General features: G+C 58.8%; 3 protein-coding genes across 5 annotated transcripts in view; all 3 read right to left on the minus strand.

Annotated features, from left to right (window-relative positions):
- Positions 1-4,068: 4,068 nt before the first annotated feature.
- LOC141744060 (sulfotransferase 1B1-like) lies at positions 4,069-7,048 on the minus strand. 2 transcript variants are annotated; one of them, XM_074589313.1, is made up of 8 exons: positions 6,545-7,048; positions 5,911-6,059; positions 5,560-5,688; positions 5,361-5,458; positions 5,066-5,192; positions 4,873-4,967; positions 4,615-4,795; positions 4,069-4,539 (listed from the first exon to the last, which is right to left on the minus strand). In XM_074589313.1, exons 2-8 carry the CDS (start codon positions 6,056-6,058, stop codon positions 4,427-4,429), a joined length of 891 nt encoding a protein of 296 aa, XP_074445414.1. In that variant the 5' UTR covers position 6,059; positions 6,545-7,048; the 3' UTR covers positions 4,069-4,426. The 2 variants fall into 2 exon arrangements, with proteins under 2 accessions (XP_074445414.1, XP_074445416.1); XM_074589315.1 differs by having other exon boundaries at positions 5,911-6,062; positions 6,545-6,765.
- LOC141743830 (uncharacterized) lies at positions 7,025-13,173 on the minus strand. The gene is given in 15 exon segments (XM_074588825.1): positions 7,025-7,261; positions 7,338-7,517; positions 7,597-7,691; positions 7,783-7,909; positions 8,016-8,113; positions 8,233-8,361; positions 8,544-8,753; positions 11,144-11,314; positions 11,439-11,619; positions 11,702-11,796; positions 11,897-12,023; positions 12,122-12,219; positions 12,326-12,451; positions 12,531-12,750; positions 13,038-13,173. Coding segments are annotated over 14 exon segments (2,001 nt in total). The 5' UTR covers positions 12,676-12,750; positions 13,038-13,173; the 3' UTR covers positions 7,025-7,042.
- Positions 13,174-14,727: 1,554 nt separating this feature from the next.
- CSGALNACT1 (chondroitin sulfate N-acetylgalactosaminyltransferase 1) overlaps positions 14,728-18,408 on the minus strand; it is a 66,841-nt gene continuing 63,160 nt past the window's right edge. For both annotated transcript variants that reach the window (XM_074589325.1, XM_074589323.1), the window contains one exon: positions 14,728-16,135. The gene's annotated coding sequence lies outside the window, so the exon portion shown is untranslated. The remainder of the gene's footprint in view (positions 16,136-18,408) is intronic.

Here is an 18,408-nt window from a genome sequence, read left to right on the forward strand (position 1 = left end):
CCATTGCATCGAGCCACTTAGTAATGTATTCAGATGCTGGAATGCATTTTGTGTGTTCATAGCTCTGCAGGGGAATGAAAACTAAATTGAAATCCCTGCTAAATTTTGGGTGAATCCACCAATTGTACATAACCCTGCTGCTGTACTGTAGTTTCTTGCTGGCTTTCTCATCTCAGCAGAGCAAAGCTCATCCCTGGCCAGGGAATATTTATGAGAAATAACTTTTTCTTACTTGGATGCAGCCTGCTCAAGGGCCTGAGACACATCTGTGTCTTGCAGGAGCGAAGTTTTGCTGTTTGACACTGGAAGCTGCTGGCACGAGGTTTGTACCTGGGCCTCGGTGCGCAAGCGATACATCTGCCACTTATTCCCCAGAGGCATATCTGCGTGGGAAGTCTGCACCCCGGCCTCAGCACGCGTCCTCGGAGACAGCCTCCTTGCCAGCACTGCCCGTGACCACGGCTCCTCTTGTATTTCGGCATGCAGGGAAGGCAGAGACTGCTTTTCCTCTGATATTGCAGGTTCGGAGGTGATCCCCTGTGACACGGACTGGGATGCAGAGGGGAGCACCTCATCAGCTGCTAACTGCAGTGTGGAGGAGTGTTTCTGCATGCCTGAATGGGACACAAATAGAGGCAACCCCTCTGCTCCCAGGAAATCAGGCCTGGAGGTTTGGACTTGGGCTTCACCTTGAAACTGTGAGGGATGCCATTTCATCCCTTGGGCGTATTTCACCGGGAGAGGTTTGTGTTTCCTCCTCTGTTTGCCCTGGAGGTATAGGTGGGATATCGGCTGGGGCTTTTGAGGCTGGAGGAGTGAGAGGGAGGAAACGTTCTCTGCTTTGGCTGTCACCAGCTTGGATGCCTGGATCTCTGCATGCGATGTGGCAGCGCCCTTGGCCACTCTTAGCATGAGCATTAAGGACTTCCCCTGAGCTCCTGCGTCTAAACCAGCAGGAAACTCCTTCTGTGGTCCATGGCTCCGCTCCCAGGCGTCTGCACATGGCCACGAGGAGGAAGGCTCCTCTGTCCCCGCTGGGACTTTCACCTGCCGTATGTACCTCTTGGCATTGACAAGCAGTGGGAAGAGAGGTTCATATCGAGGGATTCAAAGTCCTGGTTTTACAATGGTGTTTACAAGGGAGCTGCACTCGTCCTGCCCTGATTTGCTAGATGGTGCTTTTAAGGGCATAGTTACTTCTGCAATCCCTCCTCTGGCCTCATAATCATGTACTTGGTTTTTTTCCTGGGGCCTTAGCAGTCTGAATCCACACAACACTTCTGGGGCACAGCATTTTAACCTCCCCTAGCTGGTTATGTTGCATCTCTTCAGCTGCTAACAAGCCCCGTATCTACAGTGGTGAGGACAGGTGCTGGTAGGTTTGCGCTTTATGCGCAGGGATGAAAGATAAATACACCAAAAAATAATTGTTCTCATTGACAGCAGTGAGCAAAACCACTGAAGTGCATATGATGCCCCTATACATTTCACAGGAGCTGCTATCTAAATTATGAAGAGGAAAGAGGTGCCATTAGAGGGTCATCTAACAGACCAGAGATGCTTTGAGGAAACAAAAAAAACATCTGTGTGCTTCCACACAAATGGAAACATCTAAGGAGCAAAGCAGGGGTGATTAGAAGGTCTGGCTTTATATCCAAGCAGCAACAGGTGTGCAAGAGATTTAGGGAGGGAAGAAAATGCCTGGAGCAAATTACAGAGGAATGAGTTGTTGACATGAGTGGAGGAGCAGTCTTTGGCAAGGACAGCGGGGCCAAAATACATGCTGGGGGTGCTGAGTCTCAACAGCAGGAGTAAGAATGAAAGGAAATTCCTGGAGCAAGATGTCATGATGTCAAGGGGCTGAGAGATAAATCAGCAGAGGAAATCCAGCGCCTGAATAGACTCGGATGCCTTCAGCCTAAAAATACACAGCTGAGGGAGGCTGTGTTATGACAAAAGCCTATAGAGTCCCGAAGGGTGGGGAAGATCAATGTGGAGGAATTGCTGGGAGTATCTCAGTGCTTGAAGTAAGAGATCTCAAAAAAAACAACCAAACCCCAGAAAAGCAACTTGTCGGGGAAAAGCAAATTCCCAGGGGAGGCACAATGTGCTCTGGGATGTGATGGATGTCTCAAGAGTCAGGGTTTCAAAGGCAGATTTGTAGAAGACAACACTTCAGAGTGACCTGACACAGGGAACCACATCTGGCCCAGGAGCTGCTTCCTACATGGCATCTTTCCTGTGTGACAGAAGTGGCTGAAGCCACCACTCACCAGTTCAGGTATCTCCGCTCCTGTCTGTAAGTACCTGCATTATTTTCACCATCCCCTTTTCCGGCATCTCTGGCTCAGTTTTGTTCGTACTGAGACTGCAAGGTAAGAGGGGACAGCGAGGTTCAGCGCCTGCTGCGTCCTTCTGTAACAAATCACTACAGTCACGCAATACACAAACCATATCGTACAACTCACAGAAGCACACGGCATCGGAGGGAGAAACAGAAACCATTTGCAATTATTTTATTATGACTTAAAATAACATTTCTTCCAAGAAGGGATCACAGTTCCGTATCTTCTCTTTTTCTTGTTTTCTACCCACACATCCTGCAGGTAAGATGTATCTCTGCTGCGATGCCCACCACACCCCACCCCATTTTTGTTGGGCTTGCGGTACCTAATGGCCAAACTCCAAGGATTTTGCTGAATGATGTTTGTTTCACATGCAATAGCCCCTGTTTCAGCACTGGGTTGTGTCTGGGTGCAACCCGGCCATTTTTTTTAACCTCATGGCCTGTTTCATCCACTCCTGAGAAGGAAATTGCATTTTCAGAGAGGCTCGGCGCCTGCAAGCAATGGATGTTTCCTCCAGGTTGCAGGCAAGTTTGTCTTGCACATATACCAAACAGAAGAGAGGATGATGAACGTGGGCAGGAGGGGACAGCATCCAAGGTATTGGGACCCGACAACCATCCAACTTGTAGTTTCCTTTAGTTAAATGATTGTGACATAAAACCAGCTATTTTAAAAGCACCAGCTTTTAGCAATGCTGTTCAAGGCCCATCTAGGCCCCACCTCGAATACTGTGTTCAGTTTTGATTGCCTCACTACAAGAAAGACATTGGGGTGCTGGAGTGTGTCCAGAGAAGGGCAACGAAGCTGGTGAGGGGTCTGGAGAACAAGTCCTCTGAGAAAGTGGCTGAGGGAGCTGAGGGTGTTCAGCCTGGAGAAAAGGATGCTGAGGGGAGACCTTATTGCTCTCTACAACTGCCTGAGAGGAGGCTGTAGAGAGGTGGGGGTGGTCTCTTCTCCCAAGGAACAAGTGATAGGACAAGAGAAAATGGCCTCAAGTTGCAACAAGGGAGATTTAGGATGGATATTAGGAAAAATTTCTTCACCGAGAGGGTTATCAAGCATTGGAACAGGCTGCCCAGGGGAGTGCTGGAATTGCCATCACTGGAGGTATTTAAAAGCCGGGCAGATGTGGTGCTGAGGGACATGGTTTAGTGGTGGTTTTGTCAGTGTTAGGCTGATGGTTGGACTCGATGGTCTTAAAGGTCCCTTCCAACCTAGGCAAGTCTATGATTCCGTGTGCCACGGTGCTGCAGTGCGCCCTTTAGCTGTGTTTTTTCTGGCCACGGTGAGAGGGGCAGCGGCTGAGGAGACCCTTTGCTCTTACCCCCCTGGGGCCATCCCTGATGGGCAATGTGGTTGTGGGGAGACTGGGACAGCATAACAGCTTCCAGGTTCCTGGGAGAAGGACGGCACGAAAGCAACTGGCAAAATCCTCCTTTTGCTTCCAGCTTCATTACTCCTGGGTGGAAGGATTGGTCCCAAGATCCCCAGGCTGCGGCCATCTCCCAGTCACCCTGGGGCTGATTTTGTCCCTCCCCATCCTGCTCACCTCATCTCTCCTACGTGGCCCCAGCAGCGAGGGGGAAGCATGGCATGATCACAGTGCCCTGTCCTGTCCTGTCCTCTCCCCCGCTAAAGGGTGACATCAGCAGGGGGGTTTCTGAGGTAGGAGATGGTGGGTGCGGCACCCCGTGTGAGCGCTGGTAGAGATGCACACGCAGAAGCTGCTAGCAACTTTTATTCGTCACATGCTGGAAACGCCTCTGCACCGTGTACTGGCTTTTTTATTCCTCCACATAAAGCCGCACAGGCATATCCTACACACGTCCTGGGTGGGCAACGCGGGGCTCGGGTGATGCACGGTGGGGTGAGGTCCACAATGCTCTGCAGCAATGCAGTAACTTCCACGCGGGTGCAAATTTGTGAGGAAAATGCAGAAATACAACTCTCCAGTTTTGCAAAAGTCTCTCTGGCGTGGGGGAGCCAGTGAGATGCGGGCAGACCGGGGTGGTGCTGGAGCTGCTGCCAGGGAGCAGGACTGGTGGGGGTGGGTTTGGGGGGAAGGCAATGGTCCCATCTCAAATCTGGGTGCGGAAGCGCAGGTCAGTGTCTGACATCTTCTGCGCGTAGTCCTGGTCAAAGCGCTCGCTCTGGGCCACGGTGAAGTGATTCTTCCAGTCACCGGTGGTGCCTGGGGCCGGGCAAGATGGGCCTCAGCAGGGGGCTGGGGGGGACCATGCATAAGGAGCCCCCCAGGGCCACTCACCTTTGCGCATGAAGGGGGAGATGCTCTGGTCCATGAAGTGGGAGGGCACCATGCTGTAGTTGGTGGTGGGGTTGTCCCGCATGGCCTCAAAGGAGGTGTGTCGGGTGATGGCATCCAGCGTCGCCTCCGGCAGCTCCTGCCCCAGGAAGTGGGCCATCTTGGCAATCTCCCGGCGGAGGTCCTGCAGGACACAGGGTGATGTTCAACCCTCCTGCCACCACCCCAGACCCCATACCAGCATCCACCCCAATCCATCACCTCCTTCAAGTCCTCATAGAAGAGATAGAGGATGGGGTGGTCCTTCCTCCGCTCCCAGTAGTCCTTGACATGGTCATACCAGGAGCCATATGCCACTGCATGGACAGAGCGGCCACGGGGATTGTCAGTGGGAGAGCTGGGGGAGGGGCATGAGGTGACACATCTTCCCCACCCCAGGATGCCCCTGTCCCACCTCTGCCAGCCATGAACTCCTCCAGGTACTGGGCCCATGTCCCAGGGTGCGGCTCGAACTTGTTCATCAGGTCAAAGTGGTAGAAGGAGACGGCCACATCCTTGGCGTTGCGCCCCACGTAGATCATCTGCAGAGGGGCCATGGGGTACGAGGGGCAGGTCCAGAACCCCCAAGAGGGGAGATGATCCAGGCCCAACACCACTTAGGATGCTGGAGGGAGCAGGAGGGGGTCCCGCCCCAGGGGAACAGGGGGGCTGCAATGCCTCCCGGGGCAGAGAGTAGGGTTGGGGGTTACCTTGCAGCGGTTTTCCCAGAAGGATTTGGGCAGGATATGTGCGGGCAGGTGGGTCTTCACCACGCGGGGAGAGGGCATGGTGGCCAGCAGGTCTGTCCCTGAGGGACCCCAAAGCACATCCCTAGTGGGCCCTTGGCAGAGTCCCCTTGGGCTCAGTCCCTGGAGAGGGGCCGGTGGCCAAGCCCCCATGTCCCACTACCTGCTGTCATCTGCCCAGGCGCAGCGAACTCCAGCATGGGCACCCTGTTGCTGATAATGTCCCGCTTGCACTTCTCGGTATCACCGCCGTGTAGGATCATGTCCACAATCTCGGTGACCCAGGTGGTGCCTGGAGAAAGAAGCCACCGGGGGGGGGCCCAGTGCAGCATTGGTGGGGCTCAGCACCAACACCCCCCTGGACCTTGACCGGATGCTGTGGGGGCAAAGGGAAATCCCGCATGGCTCTGTCGGACAGCCCCAAATGTGTTGCGACCCCAGGCAGCAGGTCCCAGCCATAAAACACGCCTGCCCACCCGGCACCGCCACGTCTGGTGGGCTTGGGGACACTCACCGGATTTGGGGAAAGTGACCACCACAATGTCCTCGGGGCGGCTCTGGAAGGTGTCAACCCGCTCCCAGTCGTGGGCGAAGGCGTTGACCATGGGGACGCCGTGCACCATGCGGCAGGGCTGCCGCAGGTAGGTGTCTGGATCAGTCATCCTGCTGACAACAGGGACGCGTCGGGAAGGTGGCCAGTGGGGGGGGGGGGCCCTCGCCCTCCCAGGGCAGCCACTGGCCAGGTCATTGCGGACACCTGGCAACGTGCCTGCCTGGGGAGCGGCAGTGACACCGCTAGCGCAGGAGCCAAAGGTCACCACAGCCCTGCCGCTACCCCCGCCTTTGGGGACGAGGTTCCTGTCTGTGGGGGCAGGAGCCCACCCCGTGCCCCAGCAAGGGCTGGAGGTGCCTGTGGGGTGCCGGCGTCACCCGGGCGTGACAGCTCTCCCCCTGCCTCAGCACCCCAGGTGAGCAGGGAACCGGGTCCCTGGGGTTATCGCAGCAGCCCCCAGCCCAGAGGGAGTTTTAGGGGTGCTGGCTGCACCCCATAGTACCCCAAACCCACCACCTTGGACCCCACGGCACGCGTCCCCGAGCGGCTGAGCGTGGGCAGAGCACCCACAGGGCGCCCCAGGGCACCCGCTCACCTAACGCCGTGCTGCTCTGCGAGGAGGGTGACGGCCAGGACAGGGAGACGTGGGGCCCGGCAGCTGTTTTTACAGGGCGGAGAAGTGAAGAGGGCGGGCGGCCGAGGGCAGTGATGTTTGCCAGCGCTGCGGCTGCCGGGAGGGAGGAGCGAGCGTGGGGAGAAGCCGGCAGCCACTGACCTCCCCGGGACGCCGTGGTGGACATCTCCAGCCCCACAGGCCCCACTCCCCACCCACAAGTCCCAGCCCGTGTCCCCCTACATGGGGACGGGGAGGCCAACTGTTGCTCCCCGCGCTCAGCTGGCACCTTCCCTGCACGCAGTTTTGGCAAAATCCTCTGTGATCCCACGAGCTGCTGGCAGCAATCCCCATGCCATGATGGCTGAGGGGACACAGGGTGGCACAGGCTTGTCCCCAGCCCGAAGAGAGGCCAGTGGCCCCAGGGCGAGCGCAGGCACAGGGCAGTGAGCATCCCCTGGTGGGATTAGGGAGAACATTTTATTTCTCTCCAGCAGTCCCAGGAGAGGGGAAGGAGCCCCCCCAGTGTGGCGGCAGCAGTGCCGGCGGCACAGGGTGGATTTGGGGGGCATCCAGCGGTGCCTCCTCAAATCTGGGTGCGGAAGCGCAGGTCGGTGTCTGACATCTTCTGCATGTAGTCCTGGTCAAAGCGCTCGTTCTGGGCCACGGTGAAGTGATTCTTCCAGTCACCGGTGGTGCCTGGGGCCGGGCAAGATGGGCCTCAGCAGGGGGCTGGGGGGGACCATGCATAAGGAGCCCCCCAGGGCCGCTCAACTTTGCGCATGAAGGGGGAGATGCCATGGTCCATGAAGTAGGAGGGCACCATGCTGTAGTTGGTGGTGGGGTTGTCCCGCATGGCCTCAAAGGAGGTGTGTCGGGTGATGGCATCCAGCGTCGCCTCCGGCAGCTCCTGCCCCAGGAAGTGGGCCACCTTGGCAATCTCCCGGCGGAGGTCCTGCAGGACACAGGGTGATGATCACCCCTCCTGCCACCCCCCCCCAGACCCCATACCAGCATCCACCCCAATCCATCACCTCCTTCAAGTCCTCATAGAAGAGGTAGAGGATGGGGTGGTCCTTCCTCCGCTCCCAGTAGTCCTTGACATGGTTGTACCAGGAGCCATATGCCACTGTGTGGGGAGAGCAGCCAGGAGGGCATCTGTGGGTAACAGCACCCCACCACAGGATCCCCACATGCACCTGTGGGTGCCCCTGTCCCACCTCTGCCAGCCATGAACTCCTCCAGGTACTGGGCCCATGTCCCAGGGTGCGGGTGGAACTGATTCATCAGGTCAAAATGGTAGAAGGAGACGGCCACATCCTTGGCGTTGCGCCCCACGTAGATCATCTGCAGAGAGCTTGGTGACATGTGGGGACTTGCAAGGTCCCGGTGGGGCAAGTCTCCACCTTATCTCTGCTGGGTCCCTCCAGGTGTGTCCCCTCCGGCCTGTTACCTTGCAGTGGTTTTCCCAGAAGGATTTAGGCAAGATGTGAGCTGGGATGTGGGTCTTGATGATGCGAGGGGATGCCATGGCCTCCAGCTGCTCTGTGCCTGCAAGGGAGATTGCCCCCAGGAATGCTCCCATTGCTGGCAGGTGCCTCCCTCCCAAAACAAAGCCAGCTCCCCATCCAGCACACCCTGCCCCCCGCTACCCCCTGCCACCCCACTACCTGCCGGCATCTTCCCATGGGCAGCAAACTCCAGCATGGGCACCCTGTTGCTGATAATGTCCCGCTTGCACTTCTCGGGGTTGCCGCCTTTCAGGATCATGTCCACGATCTCGCTGACCCAGGTGGTGCCTGGCGAGGAGAAGCTGGGTGTCCAGTTGATGCCATTCGCACTGGAGCCCCATCCTGGGTACCTGAGGGCGCTGTTGACCAGCGTTGCCTTTCAGCATCCCCCCCAGTCCCAGCCAGGGGAGACGCAGGCTGGTGCTTCCCTTCCTGAGCACAGCCCCTCTCCAGTGCCCGGGGACACTCACCAGATTTGGGGAAGGTGACCACCACGATGTCCTCGGGGCGGCTCTGGAAGTTGTCAATCCGCTCCCAGTTGTGGGAGAAGGCGCTGACCATGGGGATGTCGTGCACCATGCGCCAAGGCTGCCGCAGGTAGGTGTCTGGATCGGCCATCCTGCTAGGGATGGGGACGCGGGGGGGGGGCTGGCTGGCAGCAGGGAGCATCACGGGGCCACCTCATCCCCCAGAGTCCCCAGAATCCCTGCTGAGCCCAGCTACTCCGGCCGCGGGAAGGAAACCATCTCCAGCTTTGCTGCCATCCCGAGAGGTAACACCTGCCTCCTGCAGGAATTTTGGGGGCGGGCTCGGGGTGCCACCCGGGGGAAAAAATAGCCAGGGGTGGGGGGTGTGTGTCAGAAAGCAGCCTGAAACCCCAGCCAGCAAAGCCCCTGCGAGCTTTTGCACCCCAGAAACAGCGCTGCCAGCTTGGAACGGGCAGCTGCCCCCTGCCTGCGCCGCCCTCAGCCCCCCAGGGCCGGCTGTGCCCCTCCATGCTCCCTGCACCCCCAGCCCGCCCCCAAAATTCCCGCAGGGGCGGGGGGCAGCTATGGGAGGGTTTGAAGGAGGGGGGAGCGGGGAAGGCAGGACTCCCCCCGGGAAACCTTTCCACCCCGCCGGCCGGGACGGCACCGCTCGAGCGTGGGGCTGCGAAACCTCCCCCGCCACCCTTTAATTTTGGGAGAGCGGCTTTGCGGCTCGCCTCCGTCTCCCAGGGGCTTGCGGGGACACCCAGACACCCCTCCCCAGACCACCCCCGAGCCCCCCGCGGCCCCCCTCAGCCACCCCCCCCCCGGCTTGCGAGGCCGGGGCGCCCCCGAACCCGGCCGGGGTCTCCCCGGTACCTTCCTCTTCCTCTGGCGCCCTGGCAGGGAGGAGGCAGAGCTTCGCCCGCAGCTTGCGGGGGCGGGATTTGTTATTTCCCTGCCCCGCGTGGAAGATGGAGGCGCGGGGAGGCGCCCGGGGCTGCGGGAGGCCGGGGGGGCGTCCAGAGGGAAGGGACACGGAGCGACACGGTCCCGGCGCTGCGGGGAAGGGGAAAGCGGGGATGGGGACGCAGCCCCCCGGGGACGGTCCCCAGGCGCCTGTGATGAGCTGTGCCGTGCTCAGCAGACCCTCGGTAAACACATAGATGGGGGGGGGGGGGAGGGTAAGAGTTGGCGGTGCGCGAAATCACCGCCTTCCCCTCCGCCCACGAAGGAAAACGCAGGGAGGAAATCCCAACCCACGTCCCGGGGGGTTTGAACATCACCCTGCCCCGATCCGGGGGTCACCCCCGTGGACGTCCCCAGCTCCTCGCACTGGCACGGGGCTCGCTGGTGGGATGTGGGGGGCAGGCTTTGGTCACCCCCCTCCCAACACCCTTGATGCACTCAAATACGGGTCCAAAGTTTGCAGGGTTGCAAAGCACGAGCGCAGCTGATACCGTGCTTCTGCGACAAGGGTTTAAAGACGCCGGTGGTGGTGAAATGCTCCTCCTTATCTGCTTCTCATGGGCAAATGTGAGCCGGGAGGGAGCAGGAGGGCAGGAGCGATGTCAGCAGGGCAGGGGGAGCAGCTCGACTGTTTGCAGCCTCGAGAAAAACGTCCCTGATTTGGCCTGGTGAGGCGGGATGTGCCGTGTCAGGTGTTTTGCAGGCAGGGACATGCCTCCTCCCTGCCCCATCCATCAGTCCATATGCCAGCAAAATTGGCTGTGTGTGCAAACCCCGCAAGCGAAGCCAGGAGCTGGGGAAGCGCAGGGATCTCCATCGGCATTTAAATGCGTGGAAAGGATTTATTCCTGTGGGAGAGTTCCCCTCATAGTGCTGCTGCTCCTCTTCAGGAGTCGGATCCCAGTTGCATCACTTTGGGAATGAAACAACCCCAGGAGCTGCAATTTTGGAAACTCAAGAACAGGCTCGAGATAGGGTGTAACAGGGGAATTTGGGGCTCCAAAGCAAACTCTTGCCCGCAGTGGGACAGGGACTGGTTCGTTCCAGCCATCCTCGAGAAAGAGCTCAGCGCAGCCGGGTTGGAGGTTGCAGGGGGAGCTCCCCATCTGGCAAGGATGGCAATGTTGGCAAGTGCGGCAATAGGCCAGGCAGGGAAGTGCAAACCGCGGGCTGACGAGCTCAGGCTGGGCCAGGAAGCCTGGGGCGAGCCCTGCCACCGCCCGCTCTGTCAAGAAACTTGCCACAACCCAGAGGCACGAAAGCTCCGGCGCACACAAGAGCTGAGGGCAGCACATTCGCCAGCGCTTTGGGGCTTTTCCACTCTTGACCAATCTTTCCTTCCTCCAGGCACCTCGGTAGGATGGGGCTGGGGTCACCCAAGGTGTTGGGGGACAGCAGTGGTTTTTGGGAGGATGCCCGCCCCCAGTGACGCCTGACCACTGGCTAAAAATCTACCATGCCCTCAACTACCCTTCTGCCCACTGAGCGTAGGGTTGTCCCCGGCCGCTGCCCAGGATTCGGGGGGTTCAGCCTCTCCCCACCTTTCCCCACAGGCAATGGCTCACTCTCTGGTTATCCCAATTTATTGCAGGGGGTAAAGTGAATCGTCATGAGGATGCTCCATCCAGACCCACCCTCCCTGCTGGGAGAGAAGGGAAAAGTGGAGCCCCCCTGGGAAGGGAGATGAGCTCCTCACACCTCCATCTGGAAGCAGAGGTCGGAGCCCGCCATGTGCTCCCAGTAGTGCTGGTCAAAGCGTTCATTCTGGGCTACAGTGAAGTGGTTCTTCCAGTCCCCAGAGATCCCTGGGGATGAGAAAGCAAGTGGGGCAAATCCTGACACCCCTGAGATATTTGCAGCTACAGATGGGGGCTGCAATATAGCCTGAGGACACCGCTCCCAAACCCTCCAATGCTTGCCGAACCCTACCTTTCCGGAGGAAGGGGGAGAGGCTGTGATCCATCAGAGCAGTGGGCATGGTCTCGTAGTTGGCGGCGGGGTTCTTCTTCATCTCCTGGAAGGAGGTGTGGTGGAGGATGCTCTCCACCATTCCCTCTGGCGCCTCCTTGCCCAGGAACCGCAGGATCTTCTGCAACTCCCGCTGTGGGTCCTGCAGGATGGCTGACATGGGGAGGCTGCTCAAAAGGCTGGGGGGGGCAACCGGGGAGCCCTCCCCTCCATCCCACCCTCACCTTCTTCATGTCCTCATAGAAGAGGTAGAGGAGCTGCTTCTCCTGCTTCTTCTCCCACCAGCCCCGCACGTGCTCATACCAGGACCCGTAGGCCACTGTGGGATGCGATCAAAGGGTGAGATGAAAAGCGGGGTGTCGGAGGATGCCCTCCCCACCAGCATTTTGGGGTGGGCACCCTGGGGCTCAGCCCCCCACCTTTGCCAGCCATGAAGGCCTCCAGGAACTCTCCCAGTGTGCCAGGGTCAGGGTGCATCTTGGCCATCTGGTAGAAGTAGTAGTAGGAGATGACGACATCCTTGGGGTTGCGAGCCATGTAGATGACCTGGGGACAGCCGAGGATGTGGTTGGGGGGTGCAGAGTGGCACCTCCTCCCTGCCACCCAGATAGGGAGAGAGGCAGGGGGGGCACCCACGGCGTTACCTTGCAGTTCTTGTCCCGGAAGGAGGTCGGGAGAAGCTGGACGGGGAGATGGGTTTTCACCAGCCGCGGGGACGGAGTTTTCTCCAGCAGCTCGACACCTGTGGGACAGGGGGCTTAGCAGTGTGAGCCCCAGCACCCTCACCCCCACCCCAGCTCAGCCACCTCCCCACCCAGCCCAGGGGGGCAGCGGGGCTTGGGTCTCACCGCTCAGCACCCCCTGGGCCTTCATTTCCAGGAAGGGCACCCGGTTGAAGATGGCATCCCGCCGGCACTTCTCCACATCGCCGTCGTGGTAGATCATGTCCAGGATCTCACTGAGCCACGTCGTGCCTGCAGCACAGGGACGGCGTTGCAATGGCTGGCGCCCCCCGCCCCCGTCCCCCCTGCGCCCTTCCCCGGGGCCACTCACCCGATTTGGGGTAGGTGGCGACGAGCAGGTCATCCGGCCGGGCTTGGAAAGCCTCCACCTGCGGCCAGCCCTCCACGAAGGACTTGTAGAGGGGGATGCCGTGGAGGCTGCCGAGCTCCTCCCTCACCACGTCTCCCACCCCCATGGCCGACGAGGGGTGCCCTCCGCGCTGGCTCTCCTCCCTGCCGGCGGCCGCCGCGACCTCGGGAACGGCTGGATCCTGTGGCGGGACCGTCGCTGGGGCAGCGCCCGTCGGGCCGCGTCCACCCCGGCTGGCGCCCGGCGGAGGTGCCGGCGAGGGGATGCCCCGCTCCCCGGCGGGACGCCGCCGCCGCCGCCCCCTGGGTGCCGGCCGAGCGCGAAGCCCCGGCCGTGAGGGGCCCCCCGGGAGCGCAGCCCGGCGTCGCCTCCCCTCCCGCCCGGCCGCGCTTCTCCCCCCGCCTCAGCCCCCTTCGCGGGAGCCGCGGGGTTTGGGAGCCCCCGCCCCATCCCCGCCGCCGGCCGTACCTGCCCGTGCCCTGCGGACGCTGGTCGGCGGCGCTGGCGGCCCCGGGAGTCTCGGCACCTCCGCCCGCCCCTCCCCGTTAACCTCCCCGGTAATGGTTAACGAACGCCGGCTCGGCCTAGGGGCGCGGAGGACGGGGGCAGGTTTAAAGGGCCAAGAGACGAAGCGTGGGGCGGGTTTGGGCGGACACCCCCCGGGGGAGGCATCGGCGGAGCGCCCGGGACCTCCCCGACCCCGAGCGGTCACGGACAAGGGACGGGCAGACGGGTCCGTGTCGCGGGCAGGCCCGGGGCAAGTGGCGCGGCGAGGAGAGCAGTAGCGGGGCGGGCTGAGGGCAGGAGGGAAGTGACAGACGGGACCCGGAGGGTCGCGCCACGGTGGTGACACCGGGGCCGGTACCGAGGGGCTGTGGTACCTCCCCGCGGCCGCCAGGGGGCGCCGCCGCCGCGGGACGGGCGGGGGAAGCGCCGCGGCGGCGGCAGCGGGGCCGGGGCCGGGGCCGGAGCAGCCCAGCCGGGCCCGGGGCCCGTCTCCGGGCGGCCCGGGGCCCGTGCTGGGGCCACTTCCCCGCCACGGCTGCTCCCGGAGCCGCCGCCGCGTCTCTCCGCCCGGGGCCGAGCGGGCACCGGCGCCCCCGGGCGTGCTGCGGGCCGGGGCCGGGGCGAGGGCGCCGCTGTGCCGGGCACCGTCTGCGGCCGCGGCGGGCCCGGGTGTCCCGTCTCCCCGGGGCTCCTCCGGGGCGGCTCCACCGCGGATCTCGGGGTCCCGGCGCGGGGCGGCCGCTGCCGGCGGGGGGGAACCGGGGGCGACGCCGCCTCCACCCGGGCGGCCTCGGGGTCCCGGGACGGGGCCGGGCGAGGGGAACGGCGGAGACCGGGGCAAAATGGGGCAAAGCGGGGCCGTTCCCACCCTTCTCCCCCGGCTCGCTGGCGCCGGTGCGGAAGCGGGCCGCCGGCCGCTGCCCGTTAGCTGCTGCCTGAAGCTCGGGTCCGAGCCCGGAACCTCCCCACGGGCGGTGTGGGGCTGCGCCCGCCCTCGCTGGGGTCCGGACCCCCCCCGGGTCTCGGCTCCCCCAGCCGACTGTCCCTGGGCCGGCGCCGCGCTGGCTGCTGCCCGCCGGGTTTCCTGGTTGCGGTCGCTGCGTTGCCGGCACCGGCCGCACCGGTCGCCGCGGGCGAGTGGTTTGGCTTCCTCTGCCCCCCCGTGCGTGGTCCGACACAGGTGACCCGCCGGGGCCCGGTGACTTTCCCGGCAGGTTTTGGCACCGACCCTCTGGGGCCACCCCTCGGGGGGCAGCAGCTGCAGCTCGGCCTTGGGGGCTGGGGGTCCCCGGCAGCTCCCGATTTCCGCCGTGGAATCAGCCCCAGCTCCATCACGCCAGCGGCTCCTGGGCCCAGCTCCTGGTGGGGCGGAGGGGGGGGCTCATGCCTGGGCTGTTCCGGGGGAAGGTGTCCCCTGGGGGAGAAGGGGACCCGGTGGGGCTGGGGTTCTCCCGGGGCAGCCGGTGACCCCTCCTGCCCCGGGGCTCCCTCCTCCTGGTGCTGGAGCTCCCCGGCTCTTTTCCGGAGTGGCTGCCGGCAGGACAAACCCCTCCCGCCTGGCACTTTCAACAGCAATCAGGGCTGCGCATCGAGCGCTAAATCCTGGCAAAGGAGGGGTGTCACACATGGGCCAAGAGAGAGGGGAGATCTACAGGCATGTAACATGCTTTATTGGCAGGAGAAAACTGATTTCCATCTCTCTGTTCCTCCAGAACACCTTCTGCCTTGCCCCTGTCATCTAACACAGCCCCCTCCACCCCATCACCTGCCTCTCACGACATTTTCTCTCCCCCAATATTCCCTTTTTTTCCCCCCAGAGTCCCCTGGGGGATGACACAGGACCAGATCCCTGCCTCGTCGGTACCTCACCTTCACGTAAGTAATTTGTTCCCCTTAGTAGCAGACACAATTTAGTAACTGCATGTAGTTTTAAAAGCAGTTTACAGTTATAGGCAATAATTAAATGTACTTCCTTCTCCTCACAGAATTTGTATCAACACACGACTTGTGTTTTACCCTGCGTTTCCCAATGCCCAAGCAATGCATTAGCAGCAAGTAATTTCTGAAATCAGAGAGGTTTGGGACCGGATCAGAGTCGCCAGGGTACACTCCTCCCCCCAGGGCAGCCCCCACTGAAGTGCTGGGATGGCCCCGGGTCCCACCAGCTCAGCCCTTGTGCTCGCCAGGGCTGAGAGGCTCAGGGCTGCTCCTGGCCCAATGCTTCTCATTTGCCCTGTGGCTTCCAGTGGCAAAACTACATCGGTGCAGAACAACTCTGGGCTTAGAAGAGTGAATAGCTACGTGAAAAATGTAAATGGCGTTTTTGTGCCTGGTGCTACTTATAATACCTTCCTTCCCACTTGCAAGAACAGTCTTTCCCCTGGCAAAGCCATCCAGTGCAATTAGCCAATATAAATATTGCCGTTTGCGTTTAAAAAAAACCCCAAAGCTTATTGCCCAAGGTTGTTCAAAACCTGCAGACAGACTAAATTAGGCATCATGGTTAGAAAAATTCCTTTCTCATAGCGGCTGTGTTTGGTCAGGTAGCTGATCCTGTGTGTTAACCTATAGAAGCCCTCCCCTTTTTCACCACACTGACCTTTTCATTGGTAATTCCCTCAGTAATTTTGACAGAGGAAGATGATTCTCACTATGTCTAGATGAAGAAGTACTTGTACTTAGCTCTAGCAGGGAAGAAACCTTTTTCTTGAAAGTAGAACCACGTGGCCTCAAACTGTGTTCAGTAACTGCTGCTGTAGCAAATTATTTTTCCTTATTGCCATCTCCATCCATTTGTGCCTGCTATAAGATAGCCGCTGCCCCCTCCAGCAAAATCAGGGACCTATAGGGCGAGTCACTTCAGCTATAGGTAATTTTAAGGCAGTTCATGTTGTGGTGACTTCATTGGTTTTGTTCTTTCAAGTGTTATATGCCAGCTTTACACAGAAACCATTTATGCTAAATAAGGTACAAACAGGTCTAGTTCTGTCTTCCGAGGGCCAAGCTTATACAGTCATATTTTCCTTCTGTTATGACCGAACCAGGAGTTTTCCTTCCGTCTGAAACAGAAAAGAGTAGGCTGAAGTAAAATTAAACAGAAAGAGAGGAATGAATCACTCCCCTATTTAGAACAGGATGAGGATTTAAAAAAAAAAACAACAACAAAACAAACAAACCACCAAACAACAAAGGCTGTAAAAAGCCCAGAAGGATATTTTGGTAGTAACCTTGCTGGTGCAGCTGCTGACACAAATAACTGGACGCAGTACTCCAGGTGGGGTCTCACGAGAGTGGAGTAGAGGGGGAGGATCACCTCCCTCGACCTGCTGGCCACGCTTCTCCTCATGCGGCCCAGGATACGATTGGCTTTCTGGGCTGCTAGTGCACACTGACGGCTCATGTTGAGCTTCTCGTCCACCCTTCTATTTGATTTATTGGTGTAAATCATATCAAATGCCTTTCTATGTATGTTTGTCTATTATTTTCCTTCCCTCCGCTGGCAGCATTGCTGATGAGGACCAGGACTAGGATGCCAGGTGGGGGTGTCCCATGAGCCTGTCGGTGGCTGAGGCGTCACCCACTGCACATGTGGGCAGGAACTCATGCCAGCTCTTCTCAGAGCCATTGTGCTTTTATGTGTATTCATGGACGTACGTTTCCCCCGTTCATGGTGGATGATTTACAGGAGCACATAGGAAAGGCTGCTCTCCAGCAGGCGATTTAAGTGCTGCATGACCTTGCTTTTTGAAGGGTCATTTAACCTTTGAATTGCATTTCCCCTTACGGCTTTGAAGTCAACTATCTTATACAAGAGTCTTAGAACCCCAAAAGCCCTGTTTTGGCTTCCCACCTCCCCCCACTTAATTTTTGCTATTTTTGGCTACTCTCGTCTCCTATTTCTCCACAAAACCAGCTCCTATCTATCACTCCCATGGGAAAAATAAAAGCAGTAGAAAGTTCAACAAGACCGCTACCAGAGTTTTCCTACAAGTTACCTACTCAGAGGTCCCACTGCTATTACTGCAGTCCTTGGCTTCCCTAAGTTTGAACTGCAAATATATTAATTACAGCTGGAACAGCACCAGCAAAACCACTTCTGGCCAAGTGTCGGTAATACAGCTTTCATTCAAATTTTGGGAACAGCATATGACTGATATTACAAAGACTTCCAGCTCCTAAGATCTTTAATGAAGTGACTGCTAAAAAAGAAATACTGCAAACCTCTCAAAACGCTTACGTGATTTCCCAGTGTTAAAATAGCTGGTGCTTTAAAGGGTGTGTCCTTTGGGACACAGCATTATACATTTCCTCTTACAACCAACTTTACAAGAAGATCCAACCCTGCAAAACTGCATCAATACCGAAAAACTCGTTTGCTGAGTGCCCTTCCACTGTGCCAACACACTGTACCCCTAGGCGTGGAAAGAGGGACCAGTTTGTCACCACTGCGTTTGGCAGAGCACATCATGTCCTCCTAAGTAAATGCCGTAGCAAAGTCATGCCCACTCCTGAGAAGCAAGAGTAGCGTGGACGTGCTGCATGCATTCTGCTGATGGCTTCTCTTGCGTCATGTCCCAGGAAGCCTAATTTAACTAAGGAAAAGACTCACAGTCATTACAAACGGTCTCTGTCTCCCAAGTGCTTTGAGGGAAACGGATAACCCAGTCAGGCAGAAGGAGTCAGGCTGGATAGAGAAGATACAAGAAGGAACCTTCAAAGACAGAAACGCATCGCAGACAGAGTGAGGAAGGGCACCTAAAGCACCAAGAGGAGGTACTGGGAAAGACGGAGAAAGAAGTACTGCTTAACCCCTGCGGCTGTGCTCACTGCAAATTTTCACTCTGCAATATAAACCACTCTGGGCCATGTCCAATACCTCGTGTGCAGCCAAGGGGTGAGGAGGAGGGGGGCTGACGTGATGGTGAGGTGGATTCAAGCTGCTCACCGCTGTATGAAGAGGCAGGGTGCAGGACTCAAGCTCATGGTCTGCACTTCCAGCCACTCCTGCCAGCCAAAGCCACACACAGCCTCTGCTCAGCTGTAGCAAGGACATCCTTACAGGATGACTTTTGGCTGTCCTCTTTTCCAAGCGCCCCTCTGGCTAGTAAACTGCGACTGTCCTGAAGAGTTTCTAGGGAAAAAGTAATTCTGCTGATCCAGAGGCAGAAGACAGAGCCTGACCAGCTGGCTGGCCTTTTTGCCCCCTGGACAAGAGATTGAGTGCCCTTTGTTTACCAGAACCACTCGGCATTTGGCACACACAAACCACAAAAGACACCTTCTCACCTGAAGGGAATAAAAGTGTTTCACCTCCCTGCATGGAACAAATCTC

The sequence above is a fragment of the Larus michahellis genome, chromosome 5 (assembly GCF_964199755.1).
Source record: "Larus michahellis chromosome 5, bLarMic1.1, whole genome shotgun sequence".
In the NCBI taxonomy this organism is placed as follows: domain Eukaryota; kingdom Metazoa; phylum Chordata; class Aves; order Charadriiformes; family Laridae; genus Larus; species Larus michahellis.